This window comes from Aristolochia californica, unplaced genomic scaffold, assembly GCF_029961685.1.
Source record: "Aristolochia californica isolate CCGP_79_NKW_82.1479 unplaced genomic scaffold, dmAriCali1.0.hap1 SCAF_3, whole genome shotgun sequence".
Classification (NCBI taxonomy): Eukaryota; Viridiplantae; Streptophyta; class Magnoliopsida; order Piperales; family Aristolochiaceae; genus Aristolochia; species Aristolochia californica.
The window spans coordinates 43400380-43420092 of record NW_027181992.1 but is presented as its reverse complement, the minus strand read 5'-3'; the positions used below and the strand labels follow the sequence as shown (position 1 = coordinate 43420092).

At 34.4% G+C, this 19713-nt stretch overlaps 2 protein-coding genes across 5 annotated transcripts; both read right to left on the bottom strand.

Annotated features, from left to right (window-relative positions):
- Nucleotides 1–506: 506 nt before the first annotated feature.
- Nucleotides 507–2607, bottom strand: LOC137959584 (uncharacterized). The gene is made up of 6 exons (XM_068806945.1): nucleotides 2587–2607; nucleotides 2288–2302; nucleotides 1500–1561; nucleotides 1332–1397; nucleotides 963–1276; nucleotides 507–811 (listed from the first exon to the last, which is right to left on the bottom strand). The coding sequence occupies exons 1-6, from the start codon at nucleotides 2605–2607 to the stop codon at nucleotides 507–509; spliced, it is 783 nt and encodes a 260-aa protein (XP_068663046.1).
- Nucleotides 2456–9055, bottom strand: LOC137958997 (vesicle-associated protein 2-2-like). Of its 4 annotated transcripts, XM_068806245.1 has the most exons (10): nucleotides 8966–9014; nucleotides 8735–8864; nucleotides 8371–8464; nucleotides 6838–6908; nucleotides 6103–6184; nucleotides 4460–4575; nucleotides 3989–4387; nucleotides 3350–3433; nucleotides 2959–3036; nucleotides 2456–2779 (listed from the first exon to the last, which is right to left on the bottom strand). In XM_068806245.1, exons 3-10 carry the CDS (start codon nucleotides 8417–8419, stop codon nucleotides 2669–2671), a joined length of 990 nt encoding a protein of 329 aa, XP_068662346.1. In that variant the 5' UTR covers nucleotides 8420–8464; nucleotides 8735–8864; nucleotides 8966–9014; the 3' UTR covers nucleotides 2456–2668. The 4 variants fall into 4 exon arrangements, with proteins under 4 accessions (XP_068662346.1, XP_068662345.1, XP_068662347.1 ...); XM_068806244.1 differs by lacking the exon at nucleotides 8735–8864 and having other exon boundaries at nucleotides 8966–9055; XM_068806246.1 differs by lacking the exons at nucleotides 8735–8864; nucleotides 8966–9014 and adding an exon at nucleotides 8553–8648.
- Nucleotides 9056–19713: the final 10658 nt, after the last annotated feature.

The window sequence follows — 19713 nt, the reverse complement described above, 5'->3', positions numbered from 1 at the left end:
TTTATAGTTTTTATTTGGGTGATTGTAAATTGATGGTGATATTTCATTTAATTTTGTTGTGTTTGATTATTGTATGAAGTTTATTCATAATGTTATGTAATGTTTAGACTATTTTATGGAGTGTATGGAATGTATAAACAATTTCATGGAGTGTTTATGGAATGTATAGACAATTTTATGGAGTGTTTATGCAGGTATTGTGTAGAAGTCATGCCGAATTTTATATAAGTATTATATACATAGATTATGCTCAATTTTAAGTAGAGGTCATGCCCAATCGTATATATGTATTATATATATATATATATATATATATATAGGTTATGCCCAATTTTAAGTAGAGGTCATGCCCAATTTTATGTAAAATGTATGCATAATTTTATATATAATTTATTTTATATATATTTTTTAAAAAGTTTTAAATGTATGTTGAAGCTCAGGCTCGACTCGAACTAGATTCAAAATTTTGGACTCGAGCTCGATAACAATTTAGACTCAAAACGAAGTTATGTTCGAAGCTCGACTCGAACATAGGCAGGTTCAGGCTCGGCTCGGCTCCATGCCAAACCAGTAACCATCCTTTTGAGAAAGGATAAACAAAGCGACTCATGAAGAACCACGACACTTCTCTTCTCAACCTCCGGTGAAGCTTGGTCTACATCAGTATAAGGAGATATGTGTGGAAGTTCCATCCAGTCTCTAACTGATTCCCTCACTCCTTTCTTCAAAAAGAAACCTGGTGGAAGATTAACACTGTAGGAAGGCCTCACACGAATTCCAGTTAACTGAGATTCTTCTTCATCTCTCAATTCTACAAGTGACTTAACAGAATCTGCTTACCATGAAACTAGTTCCAAAAATGATTTTCCTTCCCTCGGACAACCAACCAACCGGAAATAGTTAGGATATTTGGTTACCATAAATTACATAAGAAATCATCAGGAAACCCTAAACTCTCTCGCCTTTTCTCCTAGTGCCGGACCTGGATGACGTGACCAGGCTCGCTAATGCCTCTTTCACAACACTAGCACAGAATCGCCACTGTTTATCATTTTCGAAGGCATTATCCAGGTACCGGTCTTTACGCCAAACCACTTTCGAGTTCGAAAAGAATGCAAACTGGGTATAAAGCCCTAGCCTAGCGGATTGGGAGGAAGTGAAATCAGGGAAAGTAGTAGAAAGAAAGGTGAGAAACAACCTGCTTTTCTTCAAACAGGTTCTGTACGTATCTGGAGGAAATCTAGTTGTCTTTTCTTCAAACAGGTTCCGTAAACATCTGGATTTCAGGAGTATGATATGTGGATGAGCAAGTGCAACAAATTAAATACTACGTCACTACGATCGGTGCCAATCGGAGAACGCAAATCGAACAGAAATGGTTTAAAGCCCCGATCTTTCTGAAGTGGGAATTTCTAAATTAGAGGTAGAGCATAGACTTCATCCAGCAGGAGAGAGTGAAGTGAAGAGAATTAACCTTTGAGAGATCTGCATTGGGCTACTCAACGGGGTTGGTCGGTTTCGAAGTCCGAACTCGTTGGAGAAGACCGGCGACGTACATACCCTGAAAATTTAAGTGATTAATATAAAATTTTAATATATGATATATTGGTATACAGAATAAATTATTTCATTTATTATTTATTTCCTGATTTATCAAAAGGGAAGAACAGATAATTGGGTGATTAAAGTAAAGAATAACAAAAATTACTTAAATTTTATAAAATAGAACTATAAATAACTATATGCACAAAATACGAAGAAAAATATTTTTTAAATTTATAATAAAATAATAAAAAATCATTAAAAATATATTAAATCATGTTTTATCCAAGACATACTTAAAACTCAAATCAAAATTTACTGAATTATTTTTTTATATATAATCGAATACAGAATAACATTTACCCATTTTCATTCTATTTATAAACAAGAAATTGGTAATCAAATAAAGTTACCAAATACATTAGATTCTATTTAATAAATAATAAATAAAAATAATACTAATAGGGGTGAGAGTTATTTGTATCTTTTTGTATATTTCTCACTCAATAAGGGTAGGTGAAGAAATTTAATAATAATACACATTTTAGTCATTGTGAGAATATATAGCAGAATGTCTAAACTTCTGATAAAAATTGTAAATCGATATTTGTAATAATTGAAGGAAAAAGTGGTAGAACGTACTTGCCCGGTCCCAAAAAGGCATTAGAATCTGGTCAAAACTTCTGCATACAATTAATGGACATTAACTGTAAGTACGATGCTAATGTAAAGCCAAACTACAAACTGGTGTAAAAATTTGCTGTATTATCAAGAAATAATAAAGAAAAAACATAATCTAAGGTAGATTGAGAAATGAGGGGATGATTATTAATTATAAATAATAGGTTTGAACCTTAAAATTTTTATGTGATATAGGCTAGTAATGCGAAACAGAAAAGAGCATTCGAAAGAAAACATACAAATTCTTAATTTCCTTAGTTATTTTCTAGAGAAGTTAGTTCTTTACATTCAACTCGAGCAGATTACAAGACCTTCTCGTATCCAACAGAGCCCCAAGCAAGGGGCGTTTGACTCTTAAACTACCAGAATAGCAGCCAGCCGCATTCTCTGTGTCAGCCAATGATCCAACTTCTTTCAAGCAGAAGCCTCATGTCTGGCCTCGGTCCTACCCACGTACCAAGTAGCCCATGTACATACTGACGAGGGCAATGAAACAGACGAACAGGAAGGGAAAACCCACTTGGACTTTCGCACCCTTTCTGCTTCTTATAACCGCCTAAGAGAGTTAAAATGGAAAAAGAAAATTAAGGCAGAAATAGAGGCTCTAGACGAGTAGTAAGTGAATGATAAATAAGCTGAAAGGGCATTGTTTTGAGACAAAATACAACATTTTGAACTCATTAGACAACTAGCAACTCGACAACCAGAGACACATAACAGTAAGAAAATACTTACTACTTCGTGCTTTAAGACATCCCTCTCTTGGATAGCAGCAGAGTTTTCTTCTCTTAACCGGATGATAGTCTTCTCAGCCTACAAAATCAATCTACATCACCTTATTTATCTACTTTAGAACTGTGCATGGTCTAGAAAGTTGAAATACAGCAAAGATATGAATTAATGTATCAAATATATGAAGATTGGCTGTATTCTTGACATGTGAAGAGGAAGTCTAATACGTTAATCACTCATCCAATTGCATTGTTGCCAACACCATGAGCATCGAGTAGGTCCTACACTAATTTTTGGGCAAGTTCTTATCATACAAAGACACACTCATCCAAAAATCCTGAAAAAACAAATCATCATCAAACCACCTTTTACATTTCGCCAAAGATTGAATTACCTCAGTCAGTTTTGGCACCAGTTCATTCAGTTCTGATTCCATATGATGAATCTTGCAATTCAGCTCCTCAACATTTTTATCTACCTATTCAAGAAAATTAAATACAACATATGAATAACACTCTAAAGATATAATATGAAAAACAGCATGGAATGGTTCCACTGGTAATCTGTAGTAGTTGCAACGGATCTAATCACTGCAAAAAGCACAGCAACGGGTGGCAACAGGGAACCACAATGACCTAAACCTGCTCCATGCAGGGATGGGTTTACACATCACCCATATGGCAGGGTCAACCCATACGAGTTTCAGGGAGGAGACGGGGTTTCCTGATCCCATCTGTAGTGTCTTATTACCATGTTTCCCATCCTCTTTTATATAGTCACACAGTTTTAAAAAACAATAAAAATCAAACAAGTGAGAGTAGCTATAGAGAAATTTTAAGCTAGTAATTCATATTTATATGACCTTTATCATTAAGTTAGCATATTTCCAGAAATGCAGGGTGGCGGTGAGGTGTGATTTATATGGTGAAGCAGGGATCAGGTCGGAAATCCAACCCCATCACAGGGGCTTTTACCTCTAACCATAGAGCATTCAAATTGCCAGAAATAAAAAGTATACTTGAGCAAGTTTTACCACATTGTCGTCTTTAATTTCAGATGGAATCTGATCTTGGAGAACTGAATCTTCATAAGCTGGCCCCTTCTTACAAGCTCCATTGGACAGCAATGCTTCAAAAGCTGGTTCCTGTTTCAGAGCTCCTTTGGTTATCAAAGCTTCAGAAGCTGGTTCTTGCTTCACAGATCCTTTGATCACTGGAGCTTCAAAATCTGACTCCTTCCTCACGGTTCCCTTGATCACTGGAGGTACAAAATCTGATTCCTGCCACACAGCTTCTCTGATCACTGGAGCCTCAAAATCTGACTCCTGCTTCAAGGTTCCACTAATGGGCAGTAGAACAGGAGAATGTGGGGGACTAACAAGAACCACTCTCAATTTGTCCTCCTCGATAAATCTGCCACTCTCTTTTGCAAACTGGCAACAACGAAGAAATTGTTAAACAAATCCAACAATAAAATACAAAAGCAACAATAATAGAGTTCTTACTGTGGTGGCTGAGATGTCTTCTTCAGTAGAGCCAAAAGGCACAACTGTGCTTTGAATCAGAAATTTGTCTTTGCATTGCATATCTGGTGGAGCTACACGTTGGGCTTGCATAGTAACTACATTCATTAGGCACTGCATATAAGCTTACTCAAACATGTTCATAAGAAAGGATATACAGATGACACAATCTAAATCCATGGTCTGCAATTGTTAGTGGGATAATCTGCTCGCACAGAAAATGCAAAAGAGAAATGAGAGCTTTTCACGAGGGTCTAAAAGCAAAAGATCGAATACAATACAGACATACACACAGATTATATACATAGACCTTGGTCTATCTAAGCTAGGTGCACCTTATTTTTAATTAACAATTAAATTAGAATTTATTCAAAATTTACTTTATATCCAATAATTTCATGATTGATATTTTTTAAATTTATTCATATTTTTGTCAACTCAATGATAAATCAAAGATAATAGTATTTTTGTAAATATAATGAAGTAAATGACATTTTTGTAAATAGAGGTATTTTTTTAAGGAAGAAAAGATTAGGTGTAGCCTCCTTTCCCTATACATATGACATGAGCTAAGGAGAGGACAAAAAGAGCATGAGTAACTCCACTCACATGGGTAATAAAAAATTTTACTTGCCAGTCCCACTGGTATGGCCATCATAGCAGAGGAGATATAAAAGAGAGAAAAGAAATAAAAACAAAGAAAAGAGAGACACAAATTAACCTGTAAATGATTCTCCATTTCAAAAAAAAAAAAAAAGTGAGACATTATATACTAATTCAAACTTTCGACTCAACCTCTTTGATCTTCCATAATGATTTCCATTAAAGAATGATAAGAAGTGGCTTCTACTCAGTATTCTTGCATAAGTCAGATACACTAAAAAAGACAGAAAATCATCATCTTGCACAGAAAAAAATTTCTCAGCTAATATTCTGCCATTGCTTCACTATCTGCTAGTTCGGATTATATTCTTAATTTTTTCAACATTCCACAACGACTCCAGTTACCACTTTTAACTTGCAAACTTTCATCAGCTAATTTGCCCTGCCACCTCTCTATGGATAAATAATGTTTTAAAAAAATAGATTCAACTTTCTTGAATTTTTGTTTATTTTCAAGAAATTCCCTGGAGATGATTGATAGGTGGCACAAAAATGATAAATAATTTCTTCAAAAATTGAAAATAAAGAAACAAGTTTCAGAATATTGTTTCATTTGCTTCAATTTAAGCAAAGATGTAAAGCAGTAGCAGAGCTAAAAAGTTCGGAAGAGGAGAAGTCGTATGGGGGGCCAAGGGCGAAAGGAGGGGGAGGGGTACATTTTGTGGGAAAAGGAGGCAAATCATATGAGGGGCAAAGAGAGAAAGAGGAGAGGGAGGGAGAATGGGGGAAATCAAGAAGATAAGAAATTAAATATAGATGCTTCCAAAATAGTGTTTTTTTTTTTTTTTTGAGGGTTGTGGGGGGAGGCAATTCCTACTCTTGACCCTTGTTGGCTCTGCCCCTGATGTAAAGAGAAGGGACTAAATAATGACATTTGCAAACGAAAAAGGTGATCCTAAAAGATCACTTATGAAAATAAATCTTAGAGAAAAAAATTTATTTATGAGCGAGAAAAAACAAACCTGTAAAATCACAAGTTGAATTTGGTAAGACAATTCCAATATTTGGACGCACACAATATTTCTTTGGGGACGTAGTCTTGACCTGCGACAAATGTCACACAAAATCACAGCCATCAGATGCATTATCAAAACAAGAATGCTTTAAACCCTCAAAAGAGCAATTGAAAAAAAAAAATTAGTTTTAAAAAATGATTCTGGTATAGTAGTATTAAGAACAATCTTGACAATGACAATGCAATAAAACCAAACAAAAGACTTCACCACATGAGTGTGAAAATTTAAGGTAGAGTAAATACAGAACAAGTGGACATAATTGAGGAAACAAAATATTTCACTAGAAAGTGATGAGCATTCAAAAGCGCCTAAGCAGTTAATATTTTCCTAAACACATGAGTTGCCATAGGTGTAAGGAACATTCAAATTGTTCATTAGATAAGGGAATTCAGGTAAAAGTCTTTTTCTTCTTAGTCCATTCCTTGCACATTGGGCATCACTAGCACACATGAAATACCGGTTGCCTTAGCCATATATTTGATTACAGTACTGGTATCATGGCAACAGTCTAACATAGGTTAACACAATACATTCAGGAAAATGTTGCACAACCATGTACACCATGAAAAAGTGGATGTGCACGAGATTATTACATCGAATCTAGATATCCTAGAAGAATTGACAACTCTATCTATACAAAATAACAAGTACAAGAAAATATCATCATAGAAGAGTTTCCACCTTGTATGCAACATATTGATCTGTGTGGTTGACAAGTTGGACAGAGCAGAAACTTTGCTTCTTCACTTCAACTGGAAAAAAAATCTTTAGTTGTCAGACTGAAAAGAAGTGAAAACAGGCAATTCACAAGAAGAGTGTCTCCAAAACTCTGGTAGGCAATACTCACTGAATCAGAAATTTTCTAATATTAAAAATGGTTATGAGGAGAAAACACCGATAGCTTTCAAAATGATAAGACAAACTTCCTGGATGAGCAACTCATCCGCATAAAACTACATTTGACTTTATACTGCTATGTTCTAGACTCAACACCCAACTGTCTAGTAACTAAAAGAGCCTTGCCAGTAGATGCTATAATGATAGGTTCATGATCCAATAAACGCACAAAAGCATCTGAATTCATATGAAGGGGCAACCTAAAATAATAAGTAGCCATCATCCTATGCCCTTGGCAATTTGGAGCCAGATTCCTAATTAAAAGCAGAGGGGCGAAGTCTAATTCAAGGAGATATAAGTGGACACCAAGCAATGAGCCACTGTCAGCAATTGGAAACTGATCTTTACCTATGTGAAACTGATCTTTACTTACACCATCAAGTTGAACTCATAATGACTTTGACTTTCTAGAGTCCTCAGTTCACAATTAACTGTAGTTAAAGTAGTAGTGTTTCTCAAATACTGAATGGAATACACTTTCGTTTTCCACTTAAACAAACAATGCAATGTGAAGGGCACATTGCAAATTCTTGATTGAATCACTGAATTACCAGTAAAAAAAAAAAATCTAACACCTTTCATTTAGTTTCTTACAAATCCAACAGCTTGTTATCCCTTTTGAAGTCTATGGAAGGTTTTATCAAAAGGCAGAACCTGACAAAATTCAGGTCTCTTACAGGATAGTTAGGAATTATACCAGATCAGGGATAAGTATATGGTCCATTCTTTAGATTCATTTCAATAACTAATTCTAAAAATCAGTTTAGGCTTATTCCACTTTTGAAGACTTTCCCTTTTGCCCTAATAGAGAAAACTAAAAACCAGTCAACAAAGACATCCATCTCAAGCTACACTTTTCACCAGATTAGAAGGATCCAAACTAACTGCCTCAGACACACCCCGTGAATTTTGTAGAGTGATAACCTAAAGCTTCTTCTTTTTTCTAACCATTTTATTTGTACTAGACACCCAAGGAATAGATTATTTTGCCTAATTGCATAAATCAAAAAAATTTTCAGAAGAAATTCTTAACAGTTTAAATTAAATTTAAACACATCAAAGTATCGGATATCTTCATTGACAATGATAATGCAAATCCTTCATCCTCCGGACATTTTCACGTCCTGATCAGCAAACCATCTAATCTAGTTGCAGAGTTCAAACGTCCATATTTTCACCTATATTACAAATCTAACCCTTCATCCTCGTGAGACTTCATGTCTGCGAGCAGCAAACCATCTAGCGCAATTGCCGTGTATCACCAGCCAATGCAAATTATCAACTCGAGAATTTGTCGAGCGTGTAGAAGTAACTTACACGTGAACTTCAGTTCGTTTGGTTGGATACTTAGGAGCTCCGGAGTCATGGTTCTTCACTCACAGATACAAGATGATCCAGTCGTTTCGTCAACCTGAAAACCAGAAACAAGGAGCAGACAACTTCAGTAGCCAAAAATGAAGTTCAAAACAGAAGCAAGTCCTCCCTACGCCGAATATTACCAGGACAAGAAATTATCCGGACCAAAACTTCTCAAAGGATACGCAAATAGAGATGCTTCAAAAGGCAAAATTCCATTCAAAATCCTATACTCTTAATATAATTCAAACAACCGACAAACAATAAGCAGACGGTGACAAAATTCAACCAAAGTTGACTAGTTCAAAATAAACAACAGACACACCCCGTCCCTCCGATCTGAGCTCCACTCAAAAAGCGCCTTTAAGGAAGAGAAAACGGCAAAAGAAAACGATCAACACGCCACCACGAACCGTGCAGTTACAGAGCTTTTGGGCGACGAACCCTAGGCAAACCTACCAGGAAATTAACGAGAAAGACTGGCAAATAAATTATAACCGACCAAACTCAGACGTTTCGTATTCCACACCATAATTTTCTCTCCACAATTACTCACCTCCGATCGCATCGATGATGCAAACTAAAAACTCTGAAAACAAAGTACGAGTTTCACGTCATTTTGGCCTAATCGTCTGAAAGTTAAGCACACAAGAGAGTCAGAGAGAGGGAGAAGAGTTGGTTGCGATTGGATGGGCGGTTGTATGCAGTGATAGGAAATACCAAAAGTACCCTTCACTTCACGTGCCTTGCGACGAAAACTTGGAGAAAAACTTTCCAGTTCGATCAACCCCCTCTCCGTAGTCTCGCGCGGTTGCACCGTACTCAGTACACCCACGGGAAGCTAGGCCCACTAGGCATCTTCACCGAACGGACTCTTTAAAACGGGAAAAGCTCTGGAAGCTTCTTTTCAGATCCGACTAAGCTTCTAGTATTTTTTATTATTTATTTCTCTTCCATTTAGAAAAATTGTGCAATTTTTATCGAAGAGAAATTTAATTTTTAATAATTTGGCATCCGTCCGGAGCTCCGACTCCGACTGGGTTTGGCGGAGTCTAATTTTGTCAAGTGTGTGGGGGGTAAAGAAGGGAACGTGGGACCCAAGGGGTGGTTGGTAGTTAGTTCATTATTCCATATTAAGGATGGTGAGCGGCCACCTCTTTCCACCAAATCTCATGAATGGTTAATGAGTGCATCATTTGACTCTAGTTAAACTAAGGAGCTTTAGTTCAACCTGAATCACTTGGGTTTGATCACCTAAGTGGGGAAGCTTCTTCAGTCAATTTGCAATCCCTTCTCTTCTTCTTTTCTTCTTCGAAATACAAATAATTATTCATTTAAACTAGTGAAGATGAAGAAAGCTTTCAAAAAGATTGACAAAATCGTAAACAAAAGTAAATAATTATGTGTCTATGAAAAGCTAGGCGACTTATGCATCCAATGTAACTTATGAAGATCGAAATTTAGGTGAGAGAAGAGTGAGAAGAGGTAGAGGAGGACATTCCATGCAAGTAATTGATTCCTAACCTACTAACCCTTCTTTCTTGAATTTTGTTAATTGATCAATAGATCACTTTCAAGGCTTTGTTCACCAAACCAACTAGTAAGTTGTCTTATGGATGTGGAAGTTGTATAATGTAGTGATGAGTTAGAAACCTACCCACCTGTTTCTTTAATTCTAGATAAAATTCATTGGGATGTAGTTTTGGTTTCTATACTCCCTTTCTTTCATTTGAATTCTCTTATTTCCAACTTTCTTCGTAAAACATGAAAAGGTGTAACATAATTAGTATATACTAAAATAAACAACCAAATGACCGATCAATGAGATGATCCTCATTATGGTCTAATTAGAAATAAGACTTTGCTTAAAAACCCATACTTTGTGTATAATGGTCATCGACATAGAAGCCTGTTTTAGAACTTGTTTACAACTGCATCTAGTTTTTGATTATTTTCTTTCTTCTTTTTAAATAGAATTCAGAAAAAAAATGTTATATAAATATTAATTGTAATTTAACTTACCTCAATGTTAAGCTTATCCTATTGCATTTCATTTGGTGATTCATCTTTTAAAAACCCATTCTCATAGGAAAAAATAATAATAAATAAAGAGCGTAGGTTAGAATGCAATTTAAAGCTACACTTTGTTGAAGGCATATTTTGTCTATTGGACCTCAATGGAAAATTAGGTCAATTTGATGTAAAATAGAAATGAACTTAAAGTCTTATCAACATGTTTATGCACCCTTTAAATATATATATATATATATTTATAGAGAGAGAGAGAGAGAGAGAGAGAGAGGGTTGATTTAATACGAAAATCCATTTGGAATGAAACATGCAAGACACTATCTCATCCGTCTGATCATGTTTCACACCAAATGGCTTTTTGTATTGAATCATATATACAACCAAAAGCTCCTTGATGGCTATCATTAAGCGTATTAAGAATCAAGGCAAACCTCAATGAAAATTGAAGTGCCCACTACAACAAATCCAAACTTACTTTCAGGCTCTATATGAATCGAAGTTAATAAGATGTAAATAATAAATTATCTTGGACAATGAGAAATGCCTAATCATTTAAGTTCGCTTCATTAGTTTCCTAATTAAGTAAGAGGTTGGTTTCCTACTTAGGGGCATGTTAGTGCGCCTTTGGGTCAAGTGAAAGTGAAAAATTATATTACACTGTCACTTGACCCGGATGCGTTAGTGCACGCACTGGGCTCTAGTTCAAGTGGATGAATGGGTTCATCCACTTGAACTCACCCATGAGTAAAGTGGGTGAATCAGGATCCCAACCAAAAATCTTGGTTCATCCACTTGAAGTCGTGTCTCACGAAAGTGGATCTCGTTCCTTTCCTCTCAGCGCTATCGGTCTCGCTAATTATTAATTCAGTTCACTGTCAAGCACTTTTGTTTACTGATTTTATTTTTTATCATTAATTAAACTAATGATTTTTAATTTTTTTGAAATATATTATTAATTTATACTACTAAAAATATATTTATTTTATTAAAAAAATATTTTATTTATTTATTTATTATATTCATTATTTTTATCATTATATTAAATTAGTGATTTAAGAGTGGTAATAAAATATTATTAAATTAAAGAATTGATCGAATATTTTTTAATTATTCCATTTTTATCATTAATTAAACTAATGATTTTTAATTTTGTGGAACTATATTATTAATTTATACTACGTAAAAATCTATCTTATATTATTGATAAAATATTATAGTTATTTATTTATTATATTCATTATTTTTATTAGTATATTAAATTAAGAGTGGTAATTAAAATATTATTAAAGTAAGCAATTCATCAAGTATTTTTATTTAATTATTACATTTTTAGAATTAATTAAACTAATGATTTTTTATTTTTTGGAAATATATTATTAATTTATACTATGTATAATATATCTAATGTTATTGATAAAATATTTTATTTATTTATTTATTATATTCATAACTTTTATTTTTATTTTTTATTTATCTATTTTTATAATTAATTAGTGCACCTGTTAATTGTCACACATAATTATTGTATTAATTTAGACTAAAGTGCAATCTATCTTAATTTATTAATAAAATATCTTATTTAATTAATTAGTATATTAATATATTTTAATACCATATTAAATTACTTATTAGGGTAGTAACCATGTTTGTTTTGGTTAATTATATGTTTAGGTATATGATATACATATGATCTATTTATGTATATTATAAAAAGTAACTCATTCTCTTGTTTACACTATATTTTTCATTTCGGACACTAACACAGGAAAGTGTTTTCTAGGGCACTTTATATTTACTATATTAACACCAACAAGTGATTAACTTTCACTTACATTAGGTAAAGTGCACCCCTAAGTTAGTATCCTAGTTAATTAATTTCCTAATCCTAGTATGTTGTCAATCTTTAAATAAAGATTAAAGATTAGGGAGTGTGGATCCTCCGTCAATTCTATTTTATTTCTTGTGTATGTCTTCCTCAACTCCTTGAGACCAGCCCTCACAATCCTCCCTACCTCTCTTCCTTGTCAACAAAAGTGCCCCAAGAGCTTTGGAGCCCTCCCTCCCCCATGTCACCCTCCTCCCAATGACCAACTCTAATATGTAGTCTTTTGTTCTTATCGCATTGTTTACTATAAATAACATACATGATACCTAAAACTCATAATGAAGAGAGATTGAGGCCTTTTTTTGTAAAACAAGCCCAGTCAATAGCGATTGTTGACTGTATCAAAATGAAACTTGGCAACCTTTTTGCCACAATCAGAGATAGTAAAGATCAACCCTTATAACTTTGAAGCAACTTATATAGTAGCTACAGAGTAACTACGTTAAAGATAATATGGGGTGATTAATAACAAATTTTATATTATATCCTTCTCTAGATGTAGTGCAACTATCTGGTGTAATTCTTGCATCTATGCAATGGTATAATTATAAAAGACCAAACTATATAATATTAAAAGGATCCTCAATTAACAATTATTTGAGTTTACAAAATCACATATTTTGCCTGGATTAGGGCACAACCTGAACTACATAACATTTATTGTTGTTGTTTTTATGTCTAGTTAGTACTCGTCTTTGATTCACTTATTTTTGTTTGAAACATCACATGGTATCAAAACGGGTTTGAGACTTTGTTTAGTAACCTACTCATTGTTCAAGATCATTTTTCGTAGAAAGACTATTCATTTTCTTATAAATCTTCCAAGGAGAAGAGGTAGGCGTTCTTTTAATAGTCTCTCGGTGATTGTATATGGAGATTTACACAAAATCCTTGGTCATTAGATATTGTTTTCTATTTGGTATTGCATATTGATAAACATCAAACTATGTTGAATCCAATCAATTTTCTTATTAAATCAATTCAACACGCATGATTGTTGTTGAAACCCTATAGATTTTGGAAAAATTGACATAATAATGATTGTTTATGACCCGTTCTTCAATATCTATTGAAAGTTTTGAGATTAGAACTACACTCTTTATCTTCTTTAACAACTTTACTTAATCTTGGTTTATCTATTGGTAATTGTTTAATTATGTGGACACGATAAAGGATAAGGTGACTCATCTGGTTTCAATAAAATTAGATGAACCAATTAGGAGAGATCTTATGGAAAATTATATCATAGTGAAGAAGTAACAGAATATATTGATAGTTCAGTTACTCCACTAGTTGTTCATTGTGAGGTTATTAGAAGTAATAGTCATAGCAAGAAGAAAAGATTTGAAGAGTCAAATCTATAGTACAAAGGTTGGAGAGTTAAAGATGTAAAAGAAAAAGTGTGAGTTACTCCACCAATTGTTCATTGTGAGGTTATTAGAAGTAATAGTCATAGCAAGAAGAAAAGATTTGAAGAGTCAAATCTACAGTACAAAGGTTGGAGAGTTAAAGATGTAAAAGAAAAAGTGTGAGTTACTCCACCAATTGTTCATTGTGAGGTTATTAGAAATAAGATTCATAGCAAGACGAAAGCATTTGAAGAGCCAAATCCAAATTACAAAGTTTGGAAAGTTAGAGATGTAAGGGTGGCGAGTTGGAAGAAAGCAACATTGCCAATGATAATTTTTTTCCCAAGTTATAGAGATCAAGAGTGCCCATGAATTGTGGAAAATTTTGCAATAATCCTTTGTTGAAATCACCGACGCAAGGATTTATTAGTTAAAGGCAGATTTACAAGGTATAAACAAGGAGATAGACCTACTTTTGAATATTACAAATGTGAATCGGGTGTTGTAGGCGAATTAGTGACTTAAAGAGATAAAGTGATGTATTTATTGAAGGGACTGAATGATAAAAATCTGGTGTTTGTTCAATCCTTGTTCACTCATGAGTAGCTACCTACCATTGAAGCTTTGCACCTATTACTTCCACAACAAGAACAATATTTTTGGAAATCTATGGAGAAGAGAGATAGTTTTGCACCCTTAGTTACACACTAGCAATTTAATTCCTCACAAGGATGAGGATCAGATGGAAGAGGAGGTAGAGGAGAAATATAAACAAAGGAGGACAACAAGGAAATTTTAAGTTCAACTAGGAAAGGGTCAAGTGCCATTTTTGTGGCATACATAACCATAATACTAAAAATTGGACTTCACAAAAGCTAATTATACCTTATACAGAGAAATAGTCCACCAATCATGTGTTAACAATTGACATGCAAAATCTCTATATTACTGATGCTCCTGATTGAACGTGAGTGATTAATAGTGAGATTACCTGACATGTCTCCAACAATCTAGGTAAGGTTCTTCAATTCACTCTTTATTTTGGTCCTAGACATGTTATCACAGGAGAAGGTAGAGAACAAATGTAGTGCCCACTTAGGTATTGAGAGTTAAAAATCTTAAATGTCTCTTAGCCCTTGCCCATGTGCTTTTGTTCCCACCTTTATTTACAATTTTTTTAGCACCTCAATCTATTTCTTCTCATGAAGTGTTTGTTTATCCCATTATATGTTTCTTTTAAGGACTGTTTATCTTGGGAGGCATGCATTAGGGGGCAAAGTTACTGTGATGAAGATGAATTCAAAATTAGAAAGGGTCCGAACAGGCATGTAGCACAATTTGTACAACCCCAGTTTATTATTTTCAATTAAAGTTAGAGTCACAAAACTATAGTTTTATTTTATTACCTGATTTACTTTCATTCAAAGACTGTGATTTATGGTGTTGGCAACTTATCATAGTTCAATCAAAATTGTGAATAAATTATTTGAGTTTAATAAGTTTTTGAAGTATGTTTTACATCGATATCATCAACTTTCAAAACATAGTCAATTCTCATTTTCGATATTAGAAAATAGAAGTAAAAATTTTTACAATTAGTATTCACAAATATGTGGAGCCCTACCACACTGAATTTGATTTCCCACTTTCAATTTTATATCATCTTTGTTGATGTTTTTTCAAGGTTCACATGGATATACTCAGCAACATAAATTTGATAGTATTTTCGATTTTCAAATAATTCCCTATCTAAGTCAAAATTTTCTTTAGTACACAAATATCCTATGGAGTGATGATAGATGAGAGTAAATGTTGATTGATTTCAGGTATATGAAAGGCAATGGTATATTGCATTAAAGTTCATATCCTTACACAACTCAACAAAATGAGATAGTATAATATAACAAAAATATATAACTAAAATGGGTTTGGCAATATCATCACAGAGTAAACATCCTAAATTTTTATGGCCAGAAGCATATACTACAACAACTTAGTTGAATCGAATGTCGTCAAAACGGTTAAAAGGTAATGTTCCTTACAAGCTCCTTCATGGAGATGACCCTAGTTATTCTCACATGAGGTTCTCTCGTGCTACTATCTATGTTCATATTAGTTCTAACCAATGCGATAAGCTCTCACAAAAGGCTACCCAATGTCAAATTGTTGGATATGATGCCCACGATAAAAAGTATCGTTGCTTTGACTCAACTTCTCACAAATTTATGTTTCAAGACATGTTACTTTTGACGTTGATGTTGTTTGATAGATAAGTGTTGAAGTTCCTTTCAATAACATTGGAATCTAAATTCAATCCAAGGATGCCAAGACAAGACTTAGTGTAGATTTTGTGTCCATAGTCTCACCAAACAATTCAACTAATCTCATGGGTTCTGGTACTAGCTTATCGAGTCAGGCTACACAATAAGATGATGTCACACCTCCAAATGAGTCTACTTTATCCATGGCAGGCATCAACATTATAACCCTCACATCTCCATCACTTCCTCTTGGCCAAATTGTTCCTCCTCTTCAACCTCCTTCAACTTGCATCAAGAAGCCTTCAAATAGGTACCCTTCTTCTATTTATGTAACCAAATTTGTGTCCCCACTTTGTTAGTTCTATCAGTAAAATTTGGAAACCACATTCATATGTTGAGGTTATAAAACAACCCAAATTGGATCCAAGTAATGGCTGAAAACATTAATGTCATACATTATAACAAGACTTAGGAGGGAGTTGAATGACCCAACAATAAGAATGTTGTGAGTAGAAAATGAGTTTATAATGTGAGTTATAAATTAGATGAGAGTGATGAAAGTTATAAAATTAGATTAGTTGTTCAAAGATACATAGGACATTTAGCGCAATAATTAATAATGTGATAGTTTGGATCTTTTTAACTTTAACATCCACCTGGAGTTCAAAAATTTGTAACTTTAGTGTACTCACACGTATCATCATTCCTGTAACCTTGATTTAAGCTGCCAAGATTGGAGACACAACGGTGACGCATCATTTGAGGGTGTTGAAATATTCACTTGTGGGTTAGAGATTGAAATGTTTAATCATCGTGAGCACTAAAGTTGTGCTTATGGATTGAAATTTTGCTTTTGGCAGATTGATGAGAGGTGATGTCACCACTATACTAGAGTAAATTTGTCGCCCTTGAAGTTTTTTGGAAAGAGGACGACCATTTGATTGTTGTCACTTCTCATAGAGGAAAGTTGATTGGTCGAGACTTTCTTTGTCATCGTGCGAGTGACTGGGCCAGTGTGAATAGAACTACTAGCAGGTGCCCCCTCTTTGGAGAAAAAAATCCTTGAATGCATAGTAGTCATCTTGAAGATACATGGGTAAGCAACAATTGCATCGTAAGGTTTCATGCTTGAGTGAGTGGGAGTCGAGTTGACAACATTAACTCCTTTCATTTACCATTGGTATAGGACACCATTGAGTTGATAATGGAGAAAGATATGAGAGGTAGAGGTAGTCCGACCAAGTATGACAAAAATGTGAATGTATAGATGGGCTGGTTCACAAAAAGACATGAATGTCTATAGTATGATAACACAAGAAGAAGATTACAAGTGATTTTTGGTCCTATCTCTATTGTCCCTCTAATTTTATCTCCACGAAAAGTTTAGATCACCTTTATAAAAAAGAGTCAATTGACTTGGATATGATGCTTGGAGTAACATTTAGACAATTTGACTTTCTTTAGCTCTCTCGACTAAGTTTAGCTTCTAGTTCTCAGAGCTACTCCTCAAATGGCAAAGGGGATCACTATTGATAGAGGGGTCCCTTTCTCTCCCTTAACTTCTCTTTACCAAGTCCTCAACCCACAAAATTTTGACATGTGGTAGGACCAAGTCCTCATTTTATGAGATTTTGACACTTGGTAGGACCAAGTCCTCATCCCATGAGATTTCGACATGTGGCGAATGATGTAGATCATTTTATGCTGTGTGGAGCCTTATTGGTGCCACGTGTTACTCATTTGCCAACTCTTATACTTAAGTGGCATGTGGCATTCTCTTGTACTTTATTTTCAGTGGTGACACAAAATGATAGCTTCATCTTGACCTTTTCAATTGGTTTTGATCTTGATAGTTAGTCTAAGCTTTAACCGAATTTCTATTTTTTTATGATTGATGGACCACTTTACTAGCCCTAAATGTTTTGATTGTTATGAGTCATTACTCAACTAGTGACCAAGTTCTTTCGATTTGAATCGTTAATCGAGATCGATGGTTTTGATTGTCGATCAATGTAAACAATTTGACGATAATTTTTTTTGTCAACAATAAAATACTACATAATTTAATTTCATGTTTCTATAAAAGTTCAATGGTAGTTGTATGACATGCTTTAAAGTCATTATTGATGCTACTTTGAGAAAGAGAAACACAAATTGGGTATGTTAAACTAATTAATAATACAACCATTACTCTATTTGCTATAGAGTTATGTAATAAATATTATTGGTATCTTGTTATTTAGAGATCAACCTAAGGCATGTAACAAACCATGCAACTTTGTCATAGTAGGGTTGATGTAAGTGGCAAGAACCAAGGGATCTTTTGGTTCTAATAATTCCATATGTGTACCTCTTTTATAGAATTTATGCACACACTAACAATGACCAGCATTTGGTTCCATATTCGATCCCCATCAAAACTCATCGAGTTTTAATTTTAAGATTTAAGCTAAAAGCTATAGTTTATCACAATTATATCTTGTTTTATGTTTAGATGCTCTATTTTCATTCTATATGTATAAGATGAGAGTAATAATATGAGAAGCACACATGTGTTGCTTATGTTTTTTCAAGAGAAGAGCTCGTATGTTCAAAAAAAATTGATTTTAAAAGAGAGAGAATAAGATCTCGATAACAAATATTCCAACGACGAATCTAAGAAGTTAATTTTGGGATCTTACGTCAAAATTTTTTGGCATCTTCTACCTAAATCTATAGATATTGAAGTTCCGACAAAGCTCTCGACTTCCATCTTAATTGTTTTTCGATTAGGTTTCACATAAAAGTTATCAAATATAACTTAATTAATTTGATTTTTTTAAGTTCAGAATTAAACAAGAAAATTCATTTTGGTGGGGGGCTATCCTTTGGAATAAATTTCTACATATAGTGACAACGTAAATTTGATCAACATAAATTTGATCAATGATTTCGTAAGAGACCACTGAAGTTTGCTATATTTTAAATGAGAAAAAAATACACAAATCTGTCAAACGCCCCAAGTACCTAACCTAGGTGGATCGGAACCACTTGGCTCTGACACCCACCCACCGTTCCCGTTCCCGTTCCCTACCACTTCACCCGAGATTCGAACGCAGAATGTGTTGCCCAGCTTTGATACCATGTCAAATGCCTAGCCAATACTATTCAACAAATTGGTTTGTTAAGTGTGGAAAACCAAATACCTAACCCATCAGTGGTGGACGGAACCACCTAGCTCTGACACCCACCATTCCTGTTCCCTACCGCTTCACCCGGGATTTGAACACAGAACGTGGTGCCCAGCTCTAATACCATGTCAGGCGCCTAGCCAATATAACCAATAGACCGGTCTATTAAGTGTGGAAAGTCAAATACCTAACCCAGGTGGACCAGGGGTGGACGGAACCTAACCCAAGTGGATCGGACCCACCTAGCTCTAACAAAATCCACAAGAAAATATGGTATTTTAGTAAATGTCCCTACGATCAATACATAAATTATATCACAATTTTAAGGATTCCGATATAATAACTTATTACGAAACCGACACAACTTTTGTATCCTCTACTTAATGTGGTCGGTGCTGCTCCACTTGTTCCACATGTGCGGGAAAGACGTCTCCGCCAGCTGCCGACTTGGTGATGACTGATGAGAAATAGGTACACCCAAATTGGAATTCGAACGTCGCAATTGGCAAACCTCCTGCAGGGCATATTCGTCATTACACTTTAACGAAAGGGTTTTCTCACTCCAGTAACACCCGTCTCCGCCGAGCTAAGCGTCGGCGATACTAACG

Excerpts from the sequence above, each read along its gene's own strand:
- LOC137959584 (XM_068806945.1), bottom strand. The coding sequence starts at position 2,607 with ATGCGGCTGGCTGCTATTCTG. Across the intron at positions 1,277-1,331 it reads TTGGCACCGATCGTAGTGAC|ATGTTTACGGAACCTGTTTG; the intron begins GTAGTATTTAAT and ends CCTGAAATCCAG. Across the intron at positions 812-962 it reads GTCCGGCACTAGGAGAAAAG|AATTGAGAGATGAAGAAGAA; the intron begins GCGAGAGAGTTT and ends AGTCACTTGTAG.
- LOC137958997 (XM_068806244.1), bottom strand. The coding sequence starts at position 8,419 with ATGACTCCGGAGCTCCTAAGTATCCAACCAAACGAACTGAAGTTCACG. Across the intron at positions 6,909-8,370 it reads AAACGAACTGAAGTTCACGT|TTGAAGTGAAGAAGCAAAGT; the intron begins GTAAGTTACTTC and ends TTTTTTTTCCAG. Across the intron at positions 6,185-6,837 it reads ATCAATATGTTGCATACAAG|GTCAAGACTACGTCCCCAAA; the intron begins GTGGAAACTCTT and ends CATTTGTCGCAG.